The 25285-nt window shown below is 48.6% G+C and overlaps 1 protein-coding gene across 4 annotated transcripts in view; it reads left to right on the top strand.

Moving 5' to 3' along the window:
• Nucleotides 1-25285, top strand: part of ACSS2 (acyl-CoA synthetase short chain family member 2) — a 79038-nt gene that overhangs the window by 26432 nt on the left and 27321 nt on the right. For all 4 annotated transcript variants that reach the window (XM_073309932.1, XM_073309931.1, XM_073309934.1 and 1 more), the window contains exons 3-5: nt 23527-23618; nt 24499-24602; nt 25038-25110. In XM_073309932.1, the coding sequence (XP_073166033.1) occupies nt 23527-23618; nt 24499-24602; nt 25038-25110 (269 nt within the window). The remainder of the gene's footprint in view (nt 1-23526; nt 23619-24498; nt 24603-25037; nt 25111-25285) is intronic.

Genomic DNA, 25285 nt, shown 5'->3' with positions numbered 1-25285 from the left:
GAGGACAGAAATAAAATCCTCTTTAGGAGATTCTCAACACTTTCATTTGTTTACATAATAGACCTTGAAGTCTTGATTAACTTCTAACAGGATGTACCTGCTGTTTGAAGCCATTGAGATGGGCCACCGTACAGAAAAAGTAACACAAACACCGGAGAAACCATCATTTGTGTAGTATACAGTACTAAAGAGAGAACCTTGAGTTACACAATCTTTTGGAACATGTCTTAAGCTGCACCTGGTACTTATTGCACAGATTCCCAGGATTTGAGGAAAAATTACAGACACTCTGGTAAATCAATCCTTTTAATTTCACTCCCCTATAGAAGAACTGCCTTTTCTGTGCAATATTCGTTCCAACCGGTGCTGATTTGGGACAATCATGTACTCAAAGTCATCAGTTAAAATGTCTCGCACAGATAACTAGCTCAAGAATTTCTTCCTGATTTTTTTTTCTTTTGGTGTATCTTCTGCCCATTGGACTCTCTGTGCTACACATCCCTCTTTCCTTTTCCAAGGATTGTGTCACTTGTCCAGTAGTGCTTTTTGTGAGCTGGAAAAAACAAAAACCTTAATCACAGTTTTATAACTGCCTAGCATTGCTGCAGCAAGTTTCTCAGGTTCACTAACCTCTAGTCTAATGGGATTGCTAATCTGTCGGCCTTCCGGAGAGACACTGTCTACCCCTACCTGCTGCAAGGCAAGGAAAGCGCATGGGTGATGCACAGATCAGTTGCTATTCAAGGTTTAATGTGAGGCTCATGCCTAGTTAAGGACACTCTTGCAGATACATTCCCTGCTCTTTAGCTCTTTGGGGGCACAGCTGGTAAATTAGTTTGTCACCTGCTGAATCTAACAAGATCATATGGATAAGAAGTTAAAACTGTTATTGCTAACAAACACTGGCAGAGATATTAAACCTCATGAAGCCACTCTCTGAGAGATCCACGTCAGACTTATCTGGGGGGCAGATTATCCCACATCTGCTATGGCAGGGTATTTACACCTTTCTCTAAAGCAGTCATATCAGACCTCAGTGGTTCAGGAGCCAAATTAGCCATTAACATTGCCCAAAAGAGACACAGCAGTGTCAATTCATTGCTTCATTTACTGTCATGCTCTGTGTTCAGTCACAGTGTGTTTTAATATCCTGTACTGCCAAGAGCCACATTAAAAAAGCCACTGACAACTCAAGAGCCTGAGACTGCTCTAAAGCATCTGGTGCTGGCCACTGTCAGAGACAGGGCACTGAGCTGTAGCCCTCGGGTCTGATCCAGTCTGTCTGTTCCCATGTTTCTGTGTCACTAATTTAGAATGAACTCTGTGGGTTAGAACTTGACCCCCTGGCTTCCAGATGGAGAAAAGTACTGTCAGGGTTCCCTCCCCACTCTGAACTCTGGGGTACAGATGTGGGGACCTGCATGAAAGACCCCCTAAGCTTATTTCTACCAGCTTAGGTTAAAAACTTACCCAAGGCACAAATCCTTCCTTGTCCTTGGATGAGTAGTGCTGCTACCACCAAGTGAGTTAGACAAAGATTCAGGAAAAGGACCACTTGGAGTTCCTGTTTCCCCAAAATATTCCCCCAAGCCCCTTCACCCCCTTTTCTGGGGAGGCTTGAGAATAATCTACGAACCAGATAGGTAAACAAGGTGAGCACAGACCAGACCCTTGGGTTTTTCAGACACTAAAAACCAATCAGATTCTTAAAAACAGAACTTTATTATAAAGGAAAAAAAAGTAAAAGAAGCACCTCTGTAAAATCAGGATGGAAGGTAATTTTATAGGGTAATAAGATTTAAAACAGAGGATTCCCCTCTAGGCAAAAAAGAAAAAAAAAACAGGGCTAAACCTCCCTCTTAGTACAGGGAAAATTCACAAGCTAAAACAAAAGATAAACCAACACATTCTCTTGCTATACTTACAATTTGTAATCTTAGAGGCTTATTTCAGGTTTGGTTTTAGGAGAGGGTTTTTTTTTCCTGCCTGATCCCTCTCTTTGTCCCGAGAGAGCAACAATGAAGCACACAACAAAAAAACCTCCCTCCACAGACTGCAGATTCCCTCCACAGATTTGAAAGGATAATCTTCTCTTATTGGTCCTTTTGGTCATGTGCCAACCAGGTTATTTGAGCTTCTTAACCCCTCACAGGAAAAGGAGGGATTTTTTGCTACTCTTTAGCTATATGGTTATGACAAGTACAAACACGTATGTGCAAGATTTGGACCGACAGATTGTGCTGGAGAATGTCGGGAACTGTGCTCTCAAACCAGCAAGAGAGCCGGTGGGGTTAAAGTCATGTACAATAGGAACACTGTGCGACTGCTATCTATAACCACACTTACATGTTGGCTTGACAGAATGTGACTTTCAGGTTTTATAATTGTGCTGGATAATATCCAGGTTTATTTTTAAGCATTTTTTAAGATTTTTATCTATTTAAAATTTTCACTGTGGGGTCAGACAATTATTCAAGGACCATACACATTGGGGTTCGAAAGGTTAACGCTTTATAAACTGTTAAAACACAAATGGTCGGCGTTCCATGTCAAATATACAAAGTGTGGCAAATTGCCGGCACTACTATGACTGGTCTCACGCTTCCTCTTCTTGGGTGGAGGTTCAGGGCACCGTTTCTCGCCCCTGTACTGGGGTATTAACGGCCCCACTAGTGTCCTAGAGGAGGGGAGTGGAGAGGGAGGGACCCGGGCCCACCCTCTACTCTGGGTCCCAGCCCAGGGGCCCTAGGGATAGCAGTAAAATGCTTGAACTAGCGGTTCCTTCCCCTGGGCTACTTCCCTCTCCTGCCCTTGAGCTTGTGGGGCTTCCTGCCCTCTCTCTCTCTGCACAAACCAGGTGTCCCTTTACCTAGGGTCTTGGTCTTCTTAGCCCACCGCAGCACTTCTCCAAACTCTCCTCTGCTTCCCTCCAAACTGCTCTCTGCTCCAACACCAATCCACTCTGCTTCAACTCCTCCTCTTGTCTGATTGAAGCAGGGGGGTTTTATCATGTGACTGGCTTCAGGTGCTTTAATTAATTTATAGCAAATTTTCTTTCCTCTACAGGGAATAAGGCTCCCTTCTAACACTCTCCTGCTGTCCTCTGGCCATTCTATATCACATATCCCCCCCTCCCCGCCTTGCTCAACTCCATGGGGTTGGGCTACTTGGGAGGAGAGGCAGTGCTGTCATGATAGGCCATCAGCATTGCCGTGTTGGCTTCCGGCCCGATGCTGTACCCGGAAATGGACGGGCTGCAGGGATAGGAACCACCTAGTCACTCTTGCATTCTTCTCCTTGTTTCTGTGCATCCACTGGAGTGGGGCGTGGCCTGTCATGAGGGTAAACCACCACCCCAGTAGATAGTAGCGGAGAGTCTCCATAGCCCATTTTACCGCTAAACATTCCTTTTCAACAACGGCGTACTCTTGTTCCCTGGGGAGGAGTTTCCGGCTGAGGTACAAGATCAGGTGTTCCTCCTCCCCTACCATCTGCGAAAGGACTGCTCCTAGCCCTACCTCCGAGGCATCTGTTTGTAGGATGAATTCCTTCTCGAAGTCTGGGGCTATAAGTACTGGATGGCAGCAAAGGGCTGTCCTTAAATCTGCAAATACTCTTTCTGCTGCATCAGTCCACTTTACTATCTCGAGGCCTCCAGCCTTTATCAAATCAAATCAAATCAAGGGTCTATGGCCCTGCTCTTGTGGCGAAATGAGGGATGAATCTCCGATAGTAGGATACTATCCCTAGAAATGCTCTGACCAGCTTTTTGTGGACTAGTTGAGGCCAACCTTGTATTGCCTCCACTTTATTCCATTGGGGTTTCACCAAACCTCTCCCTACTACATACCCGAGGTATCTGGCCTCAGCTAGTCCTATCTTGCACTTGAGAGGGTTGGCAGCGAAGCCGGCCTTCCGCAGGGCTTCTAGCACCACTTCTACTTTTCCTAGGTGCGTTTCCCAGTCAGGGCTATGGATGACTATGTCGTCTAGATAGGCAGCGGCATACTTAGCATGGGGTCGCAGCAATTTGTCCATAAGTCCTTGGAATGTTGCAGGGGCCCCATGGAGTCCGAAAGGGAGGACAGTGTATTGGAACAGGCCATCAGGTGTAGAGAAGGCAGTCTTTTCCTTGGCATTCTTGGCCAGGGGAATTTGCCAATATCGTTTGGTCAGGTCCAGGGTGGTTAGGTATCGGGCCTTGCCTAACTGATCAACTAGCTCATCAATGCGTGGTATCGGATAGGCATTGAATTGGGATACTTCATTCAACTTCCGGAAGTCGTTGCAAAACCTCAGGGTGCCGTCAGGCTTGGGGACTAGGACGATAGGGCTGGACCATTGGCTGTGGGATTCTTCAATAACCCCGAGTTCCAGCATCTTCTTCACTTCTGTCTTAATTTCTTCCCTTTTGTCTTCCAGTACGGTCTTATTGTCACCCTTACTCCGGGCCTGGTGACAATATGATGTTGGACCAGTGTCATATGGCCCGGCTGTGTACAGAACGTGTCCTGGTTCCATTGGATCGTATCAATGACCTCTGTTCATTGTTCTGGAGTTAACTCAGGAGATATCTTCACCTGCCCCTGTGGGTCGTCTGTCTGGGGTGGAGCTCCCCAAATGACCAGGCACGTCTCTTGGTCACGCCAGGGCTTCAGGAAGTTGATGTGGTAGGTTTGCTCTGGCCTTTGGCGGTCTGGTTGTCTGACCTTATAGTCCACCTCCCCAATGGCTTCCACTATCTCATATGGTCCATGCCAGCTGGCCAGGAGTTCGCTTTCGGCTGTCGGCACTAGCACCATCACCCGTTCCCCCGGCTGAAATCTCCGTACTTTCGCCCAATGGTTGTAATATGTCCGCTGGGCCTCTTGTGCTTTTTCCAAATGTTCTCATACTATAGGAGTTACTAGAGTTATTCGCTCTCTCATCTGTGTCACGTGCTCAATGACATTCTTTTCTGAGTTGGGTTGTTCTTACCAGTCTTCCTTGGCAATATCTAATATTCTGCGTGGGTGGTGTCTGTATAGTAGTTCAAAGGGAGAGAAACCAGTGGACGCCTGGGGGACTTCCCGTATAGTAAACATTGGATATGGTAGAAGGGTATCCCAGTCTTTTCTGTCCTGAGCTACCACCTTCTGGATCATACTTTTAAGGGTACGATTAAACCACTCAACCAGTCCATCTGTTTGTGGATGGTAGACTGAGTTCCATATGGCCTGGATGCGGAGTAGGGTACATAAGTCTTTCATTAATTTTGACATGAAAGGGGTTCCTTGGTCTGTCAGGATCTCCTTAGGGATGCCCACTCTGGGAAAAACCTGGAGTAGTTCTTTTGCTATTGCCTTGGATGTGGGGTTTCTTAAAGGAATGGCTTCTGGATACCGCGTGGCGTAGTCAAGGATGACTAGTACATTTCGGTGGCCCCATGCCGATCTTTCCAGTGGGCCCACTATGTCCATGGCTATCCTCTCGAAAGGGACTTTAATAATAGGCAAAGGTACTAATAGGGCCCGCAAATGAGGTAAGGGCTATGCAACTGGCATTCAGGGCGGGAGGCACAATAGCGCTAGACCTCTGCACGTATTCCTGGCCAATAAAACCTTCTTAGGACTCTATCCAGTGTCTTGTGTACTCCTAGATGTCCCCCAAATAGACGACTGTGAGCTAACTCTAGTACTGCCCTTGTGTGTTTCCGTGGGACTAAGAGTTGCTCTACTTCTTCCCCTTGTATTTGCGCTGTCCTGTACAACAGATCGCGTTTGAGCACATAATATGGCTTTGGGCCTTTGGTCTTTCCTTCCACGGGTACGCCATTTACTTCCACTACCTCCTCCCTTACATTTGCATATAGCGGATCATTGGCTTGGTCCTGCCCGAAATTCTCACGTGCAGTACCAATCTGACCTAATTCCAGGGGGCCTGTTTCTACTCCGCCCCCTGGGTTGCCCCTACTTGGGCTGGGAACCCCCTCCGAGTCCTCACTGGTCTGAATTATCTCCTGGCCTGCTGAACGGGTTCACCTACCAACAAGGGAGATTTTCTAGTTCTCTGCTAGAATCCTGGTCCCCAATCTTTTATCTGCCTTCCTTTCCTTTCCTGCCTAGACTTTTGGGGTTTTCTGGGTGAGGAGAATAATTCTGGGGCAAATTCAGCAAACACTGGGGTGAGGCTATCTGTAGGTGCCTCCGTTTCAACCCGGGGGTTGCTATCCTCCCCTGGCTCTATTGGGGGGAGTAAGCTCTCAAATCTGGGGAAGTCCCTACCAATTAAGACAGGGTAGGGGAGCCGGGGACCACCCCTCCAGTCACCCTGGTAGTATTCCCCTGGATCTCAATCCGCACCGGGATTGTGGGGTAAAAATTTACAGGGCCATGAACGCATGTTACCCCTGTGTTTTTGGCCCAGGTTAGTTGGTCTTGCCCCACCAACTTCCCAGAGACCAGAGTGACAGCACTCCTGGAATCTATTAATGCTATGGTCTCAATACCATTCATTTTTACTGATCTTGTATACCAATGCGAGGTCATTGTGACCCCTACCAAGCTGATTAGGCCACATTGCTCTCAGTGATCCCCCAGATTACATCACATAGGCTCTTCCTTGTTGGGTCATTGGGCTGCTATATGCCCCAATTCCCCACACTCGTAACACCACCCCCTTATTCCGGTTGCCGCCCTCTTCCTGGGGCTATTTGGCTAGCCCCCCCCAGTCCTCTCTTCCCAAACCCCCAGGTCCCTTCTTGGCCTCAGGCCATTCCTCGGTATCTTTCCTCCCAGTTATGATTCTCCTGGAGTTCTCGACAATCAGGGGCCTTGGGTTTGGGACTGACTTCCTGGTTTGCCGTGTCTCACTCCCTGGGGTCTGGAACAGTTCTCAGGCTGCCAGCTGTCTTTCCACGAGGGAGACCAACTCATCATAGGTGGAGGGGTCATTCTGGCCAACCCAAGCCTGGAGGTAGCCCCCTCATATACCAGTCCAGTACCAGGAGCTCCAGCATCTTCTCAGAGCTGAGGGCCTCAGGGCACAGCCATTTCCGGGTCAGATGGATCAGGTCAAACAATTGCGATCAGGGTGTCTTGTCCTCTGTATACTGCCACTCATGGAACCTCTGGGCTTGCAACACTGTCGTTACTCCAGATCTGGCCAGGATCTCTGCCTTCAGCTGGGGGTAATCTGCTGCAGTCTCCACGGCCATATCGTAGTAGAACTTCTGCGCCTCCCCACACAGGAGCAGGGCGAGGATACCAGACCACTGATCTCGGGACCAGGCCTCCTGCAGGGCTGCTCTTTCAAAAGCCAGGAGGTATGCCTCCACATCATCCTCCCGTGTCATTTCTGTAGGCAGTGGCTGGCCCATCTAGTCTGGGTCCCATCGCAGTTACGGTTCAGCTCCATAAGGGCCTTCATCTGGTTTACCAGCTCTTGCAGCAGGGCTCGGTCCTGGGCAGCCTGACTCATCAACGGACGATTAGTCTCCTGCTTCATCCGAGTCACCTCCTGTTGGGTGGGTGCTTGTACCCGGGTAGCCTCCTGCTGGGCTGCAGTGGCCTGTATTAGGGCCTTGACCACATCATCTATCTTAGGGACGGGAGGGTTTTGGCTAACCCTGGTTTAAGTCCCCAGCACGTAGATCCCACTTCTGACATTATGTGTGGCAAATTGCCGGCACTACTATGATGGGTCTCACGCTTTCTCTTCTTGGATGGGGGTTCAGGGCACCGTTTCTCGCCCCTGTACTGGGGTATTAACGGCCCCACTAGTGTCCTAGAGGAGGGGAGTGGAGAGGGAGGGACCCGGGCCCACCCTCTACTCTGGGTCCCAGCCCAGGGGCCCTAGGGATAGCAGTAAAATGCTTGAACTAGCGGTTCCTTTCCCTGGGCTACTTCCCTCTCCTGCCCTTGCGCTTCTGGGGCTTCCTGCTCTCCCTCTGCACAAACCAGGTGTCCCTTTACCTAGGGTCTTGGTCTTCTTAGCCCACCGCAGCACTTCTCCAAACTCTCCTCTGCTTCCCTCCAAACTGCTCTCTGCTCCAACACCAATCCACTCTGCTTCAACTCCTCCTCTTGTCTGATTGAAGCAGGGGGGTTTTATCATGTGACTGGCTTCAGGGGCTTTAATGAATTTATAGCAAACTTTCTTCCCTCTACAGGGAATAAGGCTCCCTTCTAACACTCTCCTGCTGTCCTCTGGCCATGCTATATCACAAAAGTAAATATCCTTAAGTCAATTAAACATACTGTTGCTATTCCTTTGCTTGTACATTCGTGACAAGCCTAATTCAAAAGTCATAATCACTTGATTTTGACTAATCCAAGGAGCATTTTTCTTATATTACAAGTGTCTTGTAAGGTATCAAATGAAAGCTGGTAACACACTGGTAATTAATATCATTGTGAAAGCATGTATATTAATGCTGTATGAAGAATTATGAATACTTACTGATAAGCTTTAAAATTTGTAACCAAAGAGAGGGAGAAACAGATTTTCTTCCAGATAGGAGGGAAGGTAGTTATCTCCGGTAATGGCTGTGAGTGTCCAGTGATGAGCTGCACAATGCAGAGAAGCACTCTTCCAAAGGGTTTGGGGACTAGGGTGTATCCAGAGTCTGTATCCGCAAAAAGAAAAGGAGTACTTGTGGCACCTTAGAGACTAACCAATTTATTTTTTAGGGTGTATCCAGTGTCTCCTGTGAGGCTAGGAGAGCTGGCAGAATTCTAAGGCGTTTTGGATGCCTGGCTGACAAACTGGGGTTACAGGTAGCACTGCAAATCTGCGTATATCCACGGACCATGTTTGTGAATCGGATGCAGGTACAAATTTTGTATCCATGCAGGGCTCTAGTTACAGGGAGCTTTCATCAGATTAACACTAACAAATCTGTTTTGCTAAGGCAGAGAGGTAACAAGGTCACCTATAGTTCTGGATGGCCCTGAGAAAGCGTCACAATTGTAGACCTGCCCTGAAGACACGCTTTTGGGAATGAAATACATTGTTTAAAAAAGGCTTAGCATTAAGGTGTTTTCTCTAAACAGCACTTACTGGGTATCAACCAATAGGCACAACATACGTTCTCTAGGCCGGGTGTAGTTACTGGTTAGACTAGCAGCGTTGTGTAACCCAAAGTTATGGATGGGGGAGACAGAAACTTCCTCTGGCCTATATTTATATAGCAGTCAATGATGAATAACTGTTTATGACTACCCAACAGTTTGCAAGTGTTTGTATTTGATATAAACGTTCTTTACCTGAAACTCTGTTTTTTGCTTGGTGAAATACAAAGGTGTAACTGGAAGGATTTCTGTAAGGGGTGCTAATGGGGCCTTAGAGAAGGTAGGATTAACTGAGCCTCCCTACTGTCCAGTGTGAAACTAAGCCCATGCAAAACACTTGTCTGCTCTGCTTCGTTAATGTGCATATGCTGGCTGCTAGCCACAGTGGTGTGTGTTGAGTGAATGCATAGTTAGTAATTGAGCCCCATCCACTGGGGAAAGAATTTCTGTGGTGACTTCATCAGTGGTGTCCAGGCAGAGTCTACAGTCCAGTGAAATCTGGTACTTGTGGAGAATTTTATTGCATAGCTCCCCAAACAAGATGAAATAATTCAGCCAATCTAGATATTCACTAGACAAATCTATGCATTCTGGAGCAGCGTCCAACTCCGGCTGGGTGAATTCTGGGCTGTAGGAGCAACATGGAGTGCAGAGCAGTGTTTGGACTGGAAAGAACAAGTGTAATTTGCTTAAAAGCTCCTGGCAGTTTCTCAAGTTCTGAAAGGCTGTAAAGGCTCAGAATTTCCTGCCTTGCTTTAATTAGACTGAATGGCCAAAAGGCATCATATTAATGCAAAGCTGAATCTGATACAGGAGGGTGAGAGCTGCCCGCTTGGTTTTTCTGTGTATGGACAGGTTCTGTTTGCTGCTTATGACTGTAGGTTGCATTTTAACATAAGTAAAGTGTTACTCGTAAAGGTAGTGCCAAGGATCTTTGCAGGTGATAGAAACCCTTTCAGGCTTAAAGGTACATGACCAAGACATTAAAAAAAAAAATCCTTACCTAGGTTAATCCCGTGGGGTTCTGCATGGGTTTGGGCATGGATCTCTGCGGATCCGATTACAGAGTTGGGGCTGAAATTTTAAAAATCAAATGTGCATTTTCATTTAATAATATTGACAGATAATTCATCCAGCACGGTGGTTGCAGCCAGCGGCAGTGACACCAGAAGTCCAGTTAGAATTGCACTTAGGTTTTAGATGCATTGTGAGGTTTGTGCTGTGAAGCTCTGTTCCTCTCCTTCAGACATTTAGCTTGCTTGGCAGAATGGAATGGGCACTGGGAGTGGGAGGCAGTGGGGGCCTAGTGGATAACCCACCAGACTCGGACTCTGGAGATCCAGATCCAGTCTCAGCTCTGCTACTGTCCTTCTGGGCAAATCACTTCACCTCTGCCTCAGTTTCCCCATCGTTAAACTGGGCCTAATGATATGGCCCTCCTTTGTAAAGCACTTTGAGATCTACTGATGAAATGCACTGTGTAAGAGTAGTGTGTTCATATTGGTGTCTCTTATCCTCTGTTTGTACTAACTTCATATAAACTTGGAAATACCATTTTCCTGCCCTGTGTTCAGGGTGAGCTGGACCTTTGCCCGTTCCGTCTCTGCAGGCGCTTTTCCTTTCCTTCTGTGAGTGCAGTCCTGTGCTTCACCCCATTTCTGGACTGGATTGACCAGGCGACAGCCCCCCGGGTTACCAGCTGTATCACCACAGCTGCTAACAGGAGTCTCTTTGGGAGCTTGTGATGGGTCTGAAATCTCAGTGACTTGGGACAGCTTCAGACATGTCTGAGCTAAACGTAGCCTTTCATTGCCAAGGGAAGTAGGCCCCACCTGACCCAGGCCTCCCACAACATTGGGGCTCGGCAAGATGGTCTAACTGTACAGCTTCAGCCTGGCGCCTGGTCTGTGTGTCCCTCAGCTCATAGGCAGCCTTCTGTCCTATTCAAAGTCTGCGCTGCAACGCTTGAACCTGGTCAACCTGCAGTTCACAGGTGGGGCCAGCCAGAGCCTTGGTCAGGAATGTGGTGGGGCTACTGTTAAAGGAGCTGACACCTATATTGGGGTTAACTGTCTGCCTTCCTGCAACCCTCCGGAGCCCACCAGGACCGAGTTAACCCTTAATGGTCCATAGAGCCACCACCCACTCAGAATCGAACAAATGGAGGTTCATACAACACTCCAAATAATAGAGCTCTCACATTCTTCACACTTCTTACCCACAGGTAAAGGGGCCTCGTCTGTATTACTGTGCAGCCCATGTTGGTGGGCCAGGAATAGCTCCTGGCTAGGAACCCCAGCACTTTGGGCTGGACTTCTCCTTAGGTTGCTGCCTCTGAACCTCACTCGTGGCATTCCCCTTCTCTGTTTTTTCCACCTCTGGCTAGTAAATTTAGTCCTCTTGGGAATTTTGGTTAAATCGTCCAAGGCCTCTTCCAACAAGACTACGATGGGCTATGTTATGAGCCTTAACAGTCAGTCATGTTCTCCTAATCTCGTCACGGAGGTTGAGTGTCTGTCTGAGCAGCACTGAGCTAGCAGGGCCAGCAGGCAAAGGGTTAAGATACTAAACAGAGCTCCAGGTGTTTGCACATAATCTAAATGATATGATCTGTTCAAATGCCAGCCCAGCCGGTATCACTCCCCGCCCACATCACCAACCAATTAGCCATCCCAACCGTCAAACAGAGGAAAATAAAGTACCCCACTAGCCCCACGTTCCAGGGGATTGATGGGCCTTGCAGCTCTTCCAGGTGCTATACAAGGAGTGTTCTGGACCAGAGGGGACTGTCATATCCAAAGCTGAGGGTGCCTTGCAGAAAACATCCTGCTGCCAGTGCCAGTCCCCTCCCAACCCAGGGGGCTGAACGCTTGGGTGCCTCAGGAGATCATTTCTCAATGCTGTGCTGGTTGTGCCAAGGCCGCCGCCGCCTACACAGACAATTCTTGTGCAACCACTTCATTTTGGAAGCAGTCTCCTAGGCCTGATCTACGCGGTGAGGCTGCACCGATGGCAGTAAACTGGCTTCTGAGGCCTGGTGTGCACACAGACCTGCCCTGTTTAACTAACACCGTGTTTTAGATTGACTTTTAGTTAAACAGCTGCAAGTCTGTGTGTAGAGTGTGCCTGACTCTACTTGGTGAAATCCATGCGACTCCCTTGTGTGGAAAGTTTCGCTGGTTTGAGCGCCCACACAAGGGGATTGCCTGGACTTGAAGGGGGTTCAGAGCCAGTGCAGGTAAAGCAGTGTCTTTTTGTGTGTAGTCCAGGCTGAGCCTGGCTGCGGTGCGTTCTGCTGTTCTGCTTGCACTAACGCTCCAACAGGAAAAGCGTTGCCAAATTTGTCAAAACTTCTAGGAACTACTTCCGTGCCAAACCTCCCTACAAACTGTGATGTTCAAATCAACTTCCGCTCCCCCCAAACAGAAACCTCTGTGTTCGTTATCACGAGGAAAGAAGATGTCAGGCTGACTGCTGGGAGTGGGCAGAAACAGGCCTTTTGGCAAGACTCCGAATGAAGAGTACTCCCTTCATTTGTCACTGTAGAAAGCCAGAGCACCTCAGAAGTCTGCTTAAATAACTGGTGTGTATTGGGTTGGGGAGAGGCAGGAGATGTGGAACCTCAGCATTAGTAGATGAGGAAGGGGGAAAATCTCCCCATTAGGAGAGGGCTCGTATTAGATCTTGTCCCTAACTAATTTGAGACCTGTCCTTGAGTTTAGCAGACAGTAATCCGCTACAGTAAGTTCCATTCCTTTGTGCAGTCTATGAGAGAGCTTCTGCATCAAACGGAGTGGCTGTCTCCCATGACGTGTATTAAACACCCACTTTAATCTGATCTGTTTCTGGTTACTCTTTGTATGGCCTCTAGGGCTTCCATCCAGGCTTAATGTTTTGTGCTAATCCCCATTTTCTGTGGGACCATTTTTTAGGACTCACTCCACCCACAGAAAAGTCTGTCTGTTCTGCATCAATACTGAACAATAGGCCAGTGTTTCTCTGTTGCGCTTGCCAGGGAAAATAACCTTCTCCCTTTATCTATTGGTTGTTCATTTCATCATAATCTTAAATGATCCCTATTAATGCATTTTGCAGAGGATTTTAGCTGAATGTTTCAGCCCATCTTCTTAGGTTATGATTAGGAATGTGGGCCCATTAGAGACACAAGTTTTTCCCAGACTCTAGCATTACTGTTACATTGGCTACTCCTGCATCTCTCGTCCATCTTGGCTGGGGAAATCATGTCTCAAGCAGCTTCATTTGGTATTTCAAGTAATTAAATTGTAGCTCTGTATAGGGGGTTGATAAAAGCCTTTCTGATCCCCCTGGGTTGGATACTATCCCTCAGAGCATTATAGACTGGTTAGGGGTATATCACAAGGGCTACAACCTGGTCTCCAGCAGATTAGCGGTTGATTCCAGCTTGTCCCCTCTGCTTGTGCCTGTGTTCAGGGAAAGGGCTACTGAGAGAGCGGAGGGATGACCACCTGAACACTCCCAGGTCCAGGCACTGGCTTGGTCCCTAGGCTACGGAGCATTTTCCAGTTACCACATTTAGACTTGATTATAAAATTTCTGTGGTGCCAACCAAACCTTCCTGAAGGTTCCCATGTCTGCACTGTTGAGTCATGCCTCAGGCCAGGAGCTGGCTTTCTGGCTTCCCATGTGAGCTTTCTGTTGTGCAGTTGTGTACCTCAGGCCTCTTTCAGCATTTCCTGTCCAAAGGCTGCGTACTTCCCTCTTGCATTTATAACTGGGTTGCGTTTTCCTTCTCTCGTGCCTTCCTTCTCTCGTGCCAGCTAAAGGGACGCTGTCAGTACAGTCAGAAAAGGTTCCCCTCCCCGCCCCCATAGGACAGTTTGTCTCAGATTTCCCAGCTACTTCATGCTGAGCATTTGACAGGATTGGGTATATGATCAGAGTGACAGTTTCCCTGCGGAATTGGTCACTTTCTTGTGCTGTCACCCAGTGCAAGGGAGTGAAAAACGTGCTACAAATCATATCTTCCTGTATTGTAAAACCCCACGGTTGGCAGAGGGCCTAGATTTCAATTTAGCGGCAGTGTCTAAACCTCATGGCTTTGAGGCTAACTTGTCATTTTCCACCCTAGCTTTGTTTTCCAGCTGGCCAGAATAACAGCCTTCGTGACTGCCCAGAGCATTCAGGCAAGATTTATTTTCAGCTGTTGGCCCATTGGATTTGTAACTCCATCCACACAAAGTGTGTGTGTATCCAACCTTGTCACACAACCTGGGAACAGGACTTCCCTGTCCCTCATTCCCTGGTAGCTAGAGAACACCCCTTCCAAGGGGTCCTTCCTCCCATGGGAGCTCGCCCTTCCTTCTCCACACCCTCCTGAAATCGCTTCCTCCCTTGTCCCCAGCCACCAATGTAATGGTGTCTCCCTAGGAGTTCACATATGGGCCTCCCTCATATAGGGTGGGGAGCAGGCAGAAGGCCACAGAGCTGGCCCTGGCTGGGCCTCTGCCTCTAGCTCAGCGGTTCTCAACCTGCGGGCCTCATGCAGCCCAATTAGCACACAGCTGTGGCCCAGCTCAGTTCAGCTGTGTGCTAAAGGCCACGGGGGCTCCGGGTCCTGGCTCCTCGTGGCGGGCTCCAGGACCCGGGCTGCTGGCTGCTGCCGGGGCCCACCTTGCGGGCTCAGGGTCCGGGCTGCCACCCAACCCCACACAGCAGGGTCCAGGGTTGCAGCGGGATGCCGGCTGCTGCACAGCCCTGCACGGAGGGGTCCAGGGTCAGGGTCAGGGTCTCTGGCCCCACACCTGGCTCTCCGCACTTGGCCCCACTCTGTGGAGTGGTCTGTGGCTGGAGAGCGCTGGGCACAGGGGTTTGTGGGGAGCGTTAGGTGGGGGGCACTGTGGTTCTCTGCCTGCAGCCCAGGTAACACTTTGCGGCCTACAATGATAAGTAGGTTGCTCTAGCTGGTGTGTGCCCTCCCCCTGGTACTGTTGGCCAAAGAGAGATGGGGGAGATGCTTTCAAAGGCTCAGTCTGGCTGCTCTACCCTTACGTTGGCTTCCTGCTGGGCTCTGTCTGGGCCCCCAAACATGGCTATGCCTCGGGCTGCTGCACCTCCCTTGGGAGACTGACTGTCCCAAAAGCCTGGCAGATCTCCCTATCAGGAACCTGTTCCTTTGCTCAGCTTCATCTTGTTACTCCTCATCCTTCCCCCACCCAGCCTGAGCAACCCCTCTCTCCTTACACCTGCTTATCAGTGACATCTCCCTCAGACCTGATCCCTGCTGATAAAAGCCATGGCTGCTTGTGGAGTATAAACACTGGGCTGGGGCTGTCTTTAACCATTGCTCAAGCAGGTTTCACAAACAGTAGCTTACAAGGTAATCTAAGGGCTTGTCTACACTGACACTTTACAGCACGGCAACTTTCTCGCTCAGGGGTGTGAAAAAACACCCCCCCCCCCGAGCGCTGCAAGTTTCAGCTCTGTAAAGTGCCAGTGTAGACCGTGAACCAGTGCTGGGAGATGGGTGGTATGCCACGACTACCGCTTTAACCTTGCCAGTGAAGGCACGCCCTAAGGTGCACTGAGATGTTGACCTTTATTCCTGTGACTTATTTTGGGGTAGGTTCCTGGCTTCCCCTCTCCTGGTGTGAGCTGCCCATGCTAGGTGAGGCAGTAGTCCCCATGCTCTTCTGCACACACCACCTTTCCTCACATCCCGGGGACCCCTCCAGACGCCTCACCAGCGCGTTTGTCACCCCGCCAGTTGGTGCAGACGAAGCCAGCACTCCATGACTGAAGAATGCTGCAGTGGAGGTGGCTGTGGAGAAGGGGCTCTGTGCTTGCCCTGTGCTGGAGGGAGAATGGGTGTCGAATGCTAACTGCTTTGCGGCCTTCGTTGCCCGCGTGCCGTATTCAAGAGCTCTGTTAAACCAATCAGACCTGGGGCTCTGGGGCTGGGATGCTGCGTGAGTCAAATAACAGAGGTCCTTGGCTCCTCCAGCTCTAGGACTCTGCAGCAGATTAAAAAACCTCAGCTAATCAAACCAGCCCCTGCCCCATAATGAGATCTCCCAGGCTTCTACGGATCATCTTTTTATAATAGATCCTTCTTTAATCCCTCACTAAGGGATGGCTTTTCCCCACCTCTCCCTGGGATGGCAGCCATTCCTGTGTACCTCTTGCTCCCTGCTGGCCACAACTCATCCACCAGAGTGGTCCCATACTGCTTTATTGATACCTCAGCCTTTAACGCCTCCTCTGCTTCACTCCTCTTGCGGCATACTTCCGGGAGTGGCTGCTGTGCTGCAGCTGCTCAGAACCTGGCGGCCGGTTTGCTGAATTGGGTTAGCTGCCGGGAGCGCATTGCAGGCATGCTCTGGAGAGCTCGCCGGCTCCCTCCTCCCCTAAAACATAGTGTGCTGAGAAGGAGGTAAGAGCCCTATGGAGCTTGGCACCCGCTTCTTTGTCTTCCTTCTAATGCACCAATATGTTATTTGACACCTGCTGATGTGCTCTGGCTAATGGTTCCTGGGGGTGGCTATCTGGGGGCCGCTAGATGGGGATCTTCACTAGAAGGCCCTTGACTCTCAAAATCATTTTCCTTTTTGGAAACCTGAGTTCAGAGCATAGTTCAAAGCTGATGTGCTCCCTGAGGCAGCTGCCTGAGCGTCTCCCAGGGCAGTCTTTTGTGTGTGTGTTCCAGGGACATGAGTATCTTTAGTTTGGTCAGTCACTAACTTTGTAGTGTAGAGTCAATCAATCATTGAAACTGAATTCTGCAGGGGCTCTGTAGGCAGACTGTGTGTGTGTGTGTGTGTGTGTGTGTGTGTGTGTGTGTGTGTGTGTGTGTGTGAGTGTGTGTGTGTGTGTGTGTGAGAGAGAGCGAGAGAGAGAGCGCACTGCCCTCTTGGCCAACACACCCAGACTGTAACAGGGACCTCCAGAGCTAAAAGCATGACCTGACCTGTTACAGCTTGAGCTAAAGAACTGTGCCTCTGTAGCTAGGGGCTGTAATGGTTCGTATCCTCTGTGGATCAGGCACAGAGGGGCCCTGTAACACACACCATTGGGTTACATATGCACATGCAGCATGGGAATTCCTAAACCATGGGATCGGAAGCCCTGTGTTACGTAGCTATGACTCTCTCAAGGGCTTGAAAGTGTTAAATCTTCATGCTGTGATCCATGTGGTGTCATAAAATTATGAAGTAACAGTTAAATGCCAGGATTCAAACTGTGCTGTGGTTTGGAAAAGTGTCCGGTCCAAATGGCATTTCATAGCTGTATTTAATTTAGTAAAGTATTTCAAGGAGCTTTTGTTTCTCCTTTGTAACAATTTTGAAAATTGGTTCTTGACTTATAGTTTTAAAGAAGACGCTGTTGGTATTTGTGCAACCTTTTGTGTAGAGATGGACCCATACCAAACCAACAGCCCTAACATTATGGGGAGGGTATTCTTGACGTTTAAATTTTGCACCTCAAACCCATCACAAGGCCTGAGGCTCTCATTCTCGAGGCAAGTGAAACCCTATTAAACACTGAGCAGATGAAGCTAATTCTTATCAAAGGATTTAAAAAAACAAACAAACCCCAAAAGAAGCAGAAGTGCATGCTGAGGCTTTGATCCTGCCCAGTCTTTATTCTTCACCCCCCAGTGTTTCACTTGTTGTACCATGCACTCATTAAAAAAATAAATAACTTTAAAATTACAAGGCCGAGTGCTGTGTCTTGGGAAGTCAGAGTGATCCACACATTAGGAAAATGCTTCTCGGAGCACAGTGGCCAGTAGCTGCTCTGCTCCTGGGGGACTGGGTGAATTTTCTGTGGGATTAAGAGTGACAATTCGACATACTGGCCCCACGGCAAAGGGGACTGGTACATTCCATGCAGTCGCTATGTGTGGGGGATGCGTTCTAGTGGGACTCTAATACGTACAGCGAGGCAAGGTATTCGGAGGCAAAGGTGAGGGTAGTTCACACTGGAAGGCATCTCTCTTTTCTTTTTTTTTTCTTTTTTTAAAATGAGATTACAGGTTGATAAAGGTACTAGAGTTGAAGTAAAATACTTAGACTTCTACAAGGCATTTGACTTGGTACCATGTGACATTTTGATTAAGAAAATTATAAAGATATAAAATTAACCTGGCACACACAACGTGGATTAAAAGCTGATGAAGTGATTGGTCTCAAAATATAATTGTAAATTGGGAATCATCATTGAATGGGTGTATTTCTAGTGGGCTGCCGCAGGAATTGGTTTTGGCCCTCTGCTATTTAACATGTTTATGATCTGGAAGTAAACATAAAATTATCACTGATAAAGTTTGCAAGTGAAACACAGATTGGGGGAGTGGTAAACTTGTCACTGATAGAGCAATTTGGATCATTTGGTAAGCTGGGCTCAAGCAAACAGTATGTGTTTTAATATGGCTAAATGTGTACATCTAGGAACAAAGAATGTAGATCATACTTAGACAATGGGGGGCTCTATTCTGTTAAGCAGCAACTCAAAATGATTTGGGGGTTGTGATGGATGATAGCTGAACGCTGCTGTGACCAAAAGGGCTAATGCAATCCTTCGCTGCTTAAACAGGGGAATCTCAAGCAGGAGCAGAGAAGTTATTTTACCTCTATTTGGCACTTGTGTGACTGCTGCTGTAATCCTGTGTTCCATTCTAGAACATCATTTCAAGAAGGTGTTGATAAATTGGAAAGGGTTTAGAGAAGAGCCACAAGAATGCGTAAAGGATTAGAAAACATATCTTATAATGGTAGATTCAGAGCTCAGTCTATTTAGCTTAACGAAGAGAAGGTTAACAAGTGACTTGATCACAGTCTGCAAGTACCTACATGGGGAACAAATATTTAATACTGGGCTTGTCAAGGTTCCTTCCCCACTCTGAACTCTAGGGTACAGATGTGGGGACCTGCATGAAAACCTCCTAAGCTTACTTTACCAGCTTAGGTTAAAACTTCCCCAAGGTACAAACTATTTTACCTTTTGCCCTTGGACTTTCGCTGTGTGACGAAGTGGGACTGTTCTTAATGGTTCCTCTGAATAGTGTGGGGTGCCTCAGTTTCCCCTATGCAGTTCTTAAGTATCTAGGGGGTGGGGTAAGGGTGTATGATCATTGCAGAGCCCTAGAGGGCAGGTGTGTGCAGGGGTCTGGACACAGAGAATGGCCAACACCCTGTTTCCTGGCAACTGATGGCCTGGGCCCTTCCCCCCTGCGAGGTGAGAGCTAAAGGGTTGGAGAACAAAGGAATCAGGTGACCTCCTGGCCCGGGAAAGGAACAACACCCAGAGGAGGAGGGGCTGGAGAGATTTTCAGTTTGGGGCTGGCTGGGACATGGAGTGAAGTGCAGACGTGGTTGTCTGGCTCACTGCCCCCCAAAATGGACCCAGCTGAGGGGTCCGATTCTCTGCACCTACAAGCTCTGTGTTAGACCATGTTCCTGTCGTCTAATAAACCTCTGTTTTACTGGCTGGCTGAGAGTCACGTCTGACTGCGAAGTTGGGGTGCAGGACCCTCTGGCTTCCCCAGGAGCCCCGCCTGAGCGGACTCGCTGTGGGAAGCGCACGGAGGGGCAGAGGATGCTGAATGCTCTCAGTTCAGACCCAGGAAGGTGGAATTTGTGTGAGCTTTGTGTCCTGAAGACAGGCTGCTCACAGAAAGGAGACTTCCCCAGAGTCCTGACTGGCTTTATGGGGAGCAGTTCCAGAGCATCACCCAGGGACTCCGTGACACGCTGCCACCACCAAACGTCTAACCAGTTTTATTTTATTAGGAAAGAGCCTGTTTGGAAACGTCTTTCCCCCCAAAATCCTCACCAAAACCTTGCACCCCCCTTCCTGGGGAAGGTTTGATAAACCTTGCACCCCCCTTCCTGGGGAAGGTTTGTGGTCACCAATTTGCATAGGTGACCACAGACCCAAACCCTTGGATCTTAAGAACAATGAAAAAGCATTGAGTTTCTTAAAAGAAGAATTTTAATAGAAGAAAAAGTAAAAAGAATCACCTCTGTAAAATCAGGATGGTAAATACCTTACAGGGTAATTAGATTCAAAATGTAGAGAATCCCTCTAGGCAAAACCTTAAGTTACAAAAAGACACAAAGACAGGAATAGCCATTCCATTCAGCACAGCTTATTTTCTCAGCCATTTAAACAAACAGAATCTAACGCATATCTAACTAGATTATTTATTAAGTTCTAAGACTCCATTCCTGTTCTGTCCCCGGCAAAAGCATCAGACAGACAGACCCAGACTCTTTGTTTCTCCCCCACTCCAGCTTTGAAAGTCTCTTGTCTCCTCATAGGTCATTGTGGTCAGGTGCCAGCGAGGTTATCCTAGCTTCTTAACCCTTTACAGGTGAAAGTGTTTTTCCTCTGGCCAGAAGGGATTTTAAAGTGTTTACCCTTCCCTTTATGACAGGGCTCTTCAGTCTAGCAGAGAAAGGTCTAACCCGACCCAGTGTCTGGAAGTTGAAGGTAGACAAATTCAGACTGGAAATAGGCTGTAAAATTTTAACAGTGAGGGTAATTAACTCTTGGAACAAGGGTTGCTGTGGATTCTCCATGGTGGGCAATTTTTAAATGAAGATGGGCTGTTTTTCTAACAGATCTGCTCTAGGAATGATTGTTGGGAAGGTCTCTGGTTTGTGTTGTACAGGAGAGGTCAGGTTAGGTGATCCTAATGGTCCCTCCTGGCCTTGGCATCTCTGGATTTGTTTCCCAGTTCTGGCTCTGTAGCTGCCTGCCAGGATTGCAGTCTCCACACTGCTCTGACCCTCTGCAGAGTGCAGGGTGGGAAGTGTAATCTGTTCTCATTGGCTGCTGCATCATGGTGTAGTGATCGGCTCATCTTACCCCAGCAGACACCACCCTCGCCTGAAACAAATGGGCTTCTTTGGAGTTTGTTGCCAGGGAGGGAGCGTGTAGGGGGCTGCTGATGTAATAATGTGTTAATGGCACAGGAAATAAATGCAACCAAGTAACACTTGAGGCAGGAAGCCAAGCCATCCTGGAACAATCCCAGTGAGCACTGAAGTTCAGTAACTATTGAGGGAGGATCCTAGGGCTTTACTCGCTTGCTGAGCCTCCCATCCCCTTGTGGGGTGACTGTTGTACATACTCCCTGATAGGCAGCATGTGGCATACTTTACCCCAGACAGCTTGGGGCAGGGGAGCAGACGCGCTGCTTGCTGTGTCCTTGGCTAAAGCAAACCTGCCCTGCTGGCCAGGACAGAATTCTGCTGGCACTGGAGCATGCTGTGCTGTATGTCAGAGCACCCAGCTGCACCTGTGGTCGGGACACGCTCCCTCCTCATGCAACTTGCCCCCCTGTGGGATTCATCTGCTGCGTGTTTCTACTAATGCTCTTCTGAGGGCTGTGTCTAGGTCATGCCCTGTTGCTTGAGTGTAAGTGGAAGAAGCAACTCCCCTTCTCTGTTCTCATTCAGAGAGTCACATTCAGTAGAGGGCTGGATTCAACTTAGTCACTGAGAAACTCCCTGGCAGAATCAAGAATGGAATTCTGGGGCCAAGTTCTTACCTGGTCTAAGCCAGTGCAATCCGTCAAGTCAGCTGAGTTGCATCAGCTTTACCCCAGCTCTGAAGAGTTCCTCGAGTCTCTCTTGACCCTGAAATCCTGTCTACACAAGGGTCACACTCAAATTGCCTAGTTCAAATTACTTGTGTTGGCAATGATGACAACGCTATGCAAGTGGGCTGCCATCTGCTGCCACGGTTAAACCTCCTGTCATCTAAGCTCGCTCAAAGTGGGTCTACACAAGGGTTCCCAGCGTTGCTCGTAGCGGCAGAGCTGAACTGGTCTTAGCAATGGTGGGAAGTGTCTGAAAATTGCCTCTAGTGTTGACAGGGCCCAAGCCTCCTGTGCTAATGATTAGCTCACTTCCCACCCTTCATTTTACTCTCTCCTTCTTGCCGGAGGCCATGCTGGCACCTGTGATCAAGATGGAAATCCATTTTCAGTTGCCATTGATTGAAAGATCTGTTGCCTGTCGCACACCTGTGTGCAGATGGGTGTAGGGCTTGGGCAGCATGTATGCATATACGCACACTTCTGTGGGCACAGCTGTCCTTTCATGTCTAGATGTGGGTGTCCAGGGAGCAGGCTGAGCTAGGGCTCAGCTGCTACCTCTGTAGGCTGTAGATTTTCAGATGCTTTAAACTGCTGGGTCTGTGCTCCCAAGTTAGAATATTCTTTGCTGCACCACGACCATGCAAGCATTGTTGTTTGGGCAGTGTCCGTCAGGGGAGAGCTCCAGGAGGGCTCTGCTTCCCTGAGCAGGGGGCAGCATGCAGGTATGGTTCTGCCTTCTCCCCAGAGGCACCACTTGTGCTGTCCGGAGCCATGTAGGGTCCATCCTGGATGCAGGTGAGAAGGAGCCGGAGACTCACGATTCTGGAAAGATAACTGAAACTTGTGTGCTGGCAGGATCTGGTAGAGAACTGCTCAGTGCTGTCTCATTGGAAGGGGCCAAGGTTGTATATTCCTTTCCATTGGCGCTAACTCCGGTCAGTGGGGTAGGAAGTCTGCTGGCTGGTATTGTTTGCATCCCCCATGTTAACCCTTTGACTAACCATGAGCCACGCCCCGTGCACTTCACTGGGGTGGCTGCAGCATGTTATCAAATTAAAAACAAATCCCTTGGTGTCTTGCTGTCTTGCCCAGTATGGCAGCAAGCACTTCTCTGGGATGCGGCATTTTGCACTTCTTCTCTCTCTGAGTGACCGCTCTCAGCTTTCATCCCATCATGACACATTCTGAGCCTCTGAATGTGTGCCTTGTCTGTGGCAGGGAGCATTCACATTAGTCAGTGCAGACCCAGTGGGGGCTACAGACAGGGCACTGCAGTGTAGGCGAGCCTTTTAAAAGTCTTTGGGTGCTTCTCCGCATTACCCCAGCAGGCAGGGAACTGGGAAAGAGGGGAGCCTTCCCTGTCCTACTCAGCTCTTTCATTTTGCAGCTGTCCTGGCTGTGGCCGAGTCACCAGTGGTGACACTGGCCTGGATTTCCAGGAGTCCACGTGTGCATGCCCCACTGGGGTGAGCATGTACAAGATGCAGCGCAGCAGATCTGGGCTTTGTTCTCCAACACATGTGCTCATGATGGGATGCACCGCATGAGTTTCTATGTGGCAGGGGTGCCTTTGGCTCTTGCCATCTGTACTGTTTGTGACCCTCCCCACCCTTGGAGACTGGAAATTCAGTGCTGCTGAGTGAATTCTGATTGCTTCCATTCATGCTGCCCTGTCCTGGAGCTGGGTTTCAGCTTGGCTGTGACTCTGGATTAAATCCTACTGCCATTGCGAGTTTGGCTTGAGGTGAGAAGGGTGGGCTTTGGCCCTTTCTGCTCAGAAGGGCAGCTCATTAGAGACTATAGGCTGTGCTGAGAGCTGCACTGAAGATACACAGCTACTGCTTATCCTTGTAAACCTCTCCGAATGAATCTTGATTTCTGTTTTTGCAGGGAAGGGAATGAACCCGGGGATTCCATGAAGATCTCATACAGCGAGTTGATGCACAAGGTCTGCCAATTTGCCAATGTTCTCCGGGAACAAGGTACCTGACTTAACTCACCTTTATGCTGCTCTGATGTGGGAGGTGGTATTGCCTAGGGACGAGGGCACCAGACTGGGACCTGGGTTCCCAGCTTTGCCACGGGCCTGTATTCTGTGCACCCGTTTCCACATCTTTAAAATGGGGCTAAAGATACTAGCCTATGTAAAGTGCTTTGAGAGCTACTGATAAGCACTATACAAGAGCTAGAGATTCTTGTTATTAGATCCATTACTGTGTTTAGTTAAGTTCCTAGCAAGGTGTCGGTTATAACCTACTAGAGGTTTTGATGATAGCACTGGAAGCTGGTTACATTGGTATCTCTTTAAAGGGGCATTGCATAGAGTGGCACCCTGTTGCAGTAACCATTCCAGGTGCCTTACAAAGAACTTAAGTGATTTCAAAAGCAAAGTGTGTGCACACACGCTTGTGCATTTGCATATACATGGCTTGGAAATCGCTGGCATTCATACTGTTGCCATTTCAATATAAAACTTTGAAAGCACTTTTGATTCTTTGGCTTTATACATCGTGATGACAATGCTAGTCAGTTATTACTCTTCAAGCGAATGTCACTGGAAGTCTTCAGTGGGGGCCTTGCATCCGTATTAAACACATTAATGCATACAGGGTTAAACATTCAACCCAGTGGCTCCTGTCAGCTGAGCTTTAAACTGAGAGCTTCTTTGCATGTGGCAGTGACGTTGATTAACATTCTGCTAGCTTGTGGTTTTGTATCCTATTTCCCATCTCCTGTAGTGGTTGTTTCCTATGCTTTCTCTAGGAGCAGCAGGGCTCAGATCTCTGCTAGCCTCATGCCACTGAACTCTTAGCTGTTCCATCCCTGCCGGCATGGGAAATATCTTCTGTTTCTTTTTCACAGGCATAAAGAAAGGAGACAGAGTTTCTATCTACATGCCAATGATTATTGAGCTGGTTGTTGCCATGCTTGCCTGTGCCAGGATTGGAGCGCTTCACTCCATTGTGGTAGGAGCAACTGCTGGGAATTATGCTAAATTCAGAGCCAGTGCTTGGGATATAGATAGTTTTCCTGTGGCGGAGTGACAGAGGGCTGCGAAGAGTTGTTAAGATGGGCAGTGATTACGAGATGGATGGCAGCCAAAATTAAGGTGCCATTTCCTATCCCACTTGCCCTCCCTAAAAGACTTGAGTTTAAAAGTGGAGCAGCTTTTTGCTTTGCTCTGCGAGCTGTATTGTGGTAGGAGTCTGGAGGGGGCCATCACCTTGCCCTTCTCCAAAGGGAGCCTCAGGTATTTGACTGGCCCACTGGAGCCCAGTGCACCTCCTGGCCCTCTGGCAGTATCCATTAGTGCATGTAGGCTCTCTGTTGCCTTTTTGAATCCTGTAATTCCCAGCATTTCAGCATCCTTTGCTGCTGAGTTGAATGTGTTCTTTTGTCAGTTTGCAGGTTTCTCAGCAGACTCCCTTTGCGAACGGATTCTCGATTCCAATTGTTCTCTCCTCATTACGGCAGGTAAAATACTCCCCTCTGCCTTGCAGGTCCATAACCACAGCGTTAGCTATGGAAATACGTTATTTTTAAAACTAGATTAACTATTAATGCAGGGAAAATATATTCCTGCAAATGGGAAATTCTGTTCAGATGGGGTGGGGGAAGGAGTTGTTTCTGAATAGAATTGCCAGTTCCG

Source organism: Lepidochelys kempii, chromosome 13 (genome assembly GCF_965140265.1).
Source record: "Lepidochelys kempii isolate rLepKem1 chromosome 13, rLepKem1.hap2, whole genome shotgun sequence".
Classification (NCBI taxonomy): domain Eukaryota; kingdom Metazoa; phylum Chordata; order Testudines; family Cheloniidae; genus Lepidochelys; species Lepidochelys kempii.
Note: the sequence above shows the minus strand (reverse complement) of the source record. Positions and strands in the feature narration are given on the sequence as shown.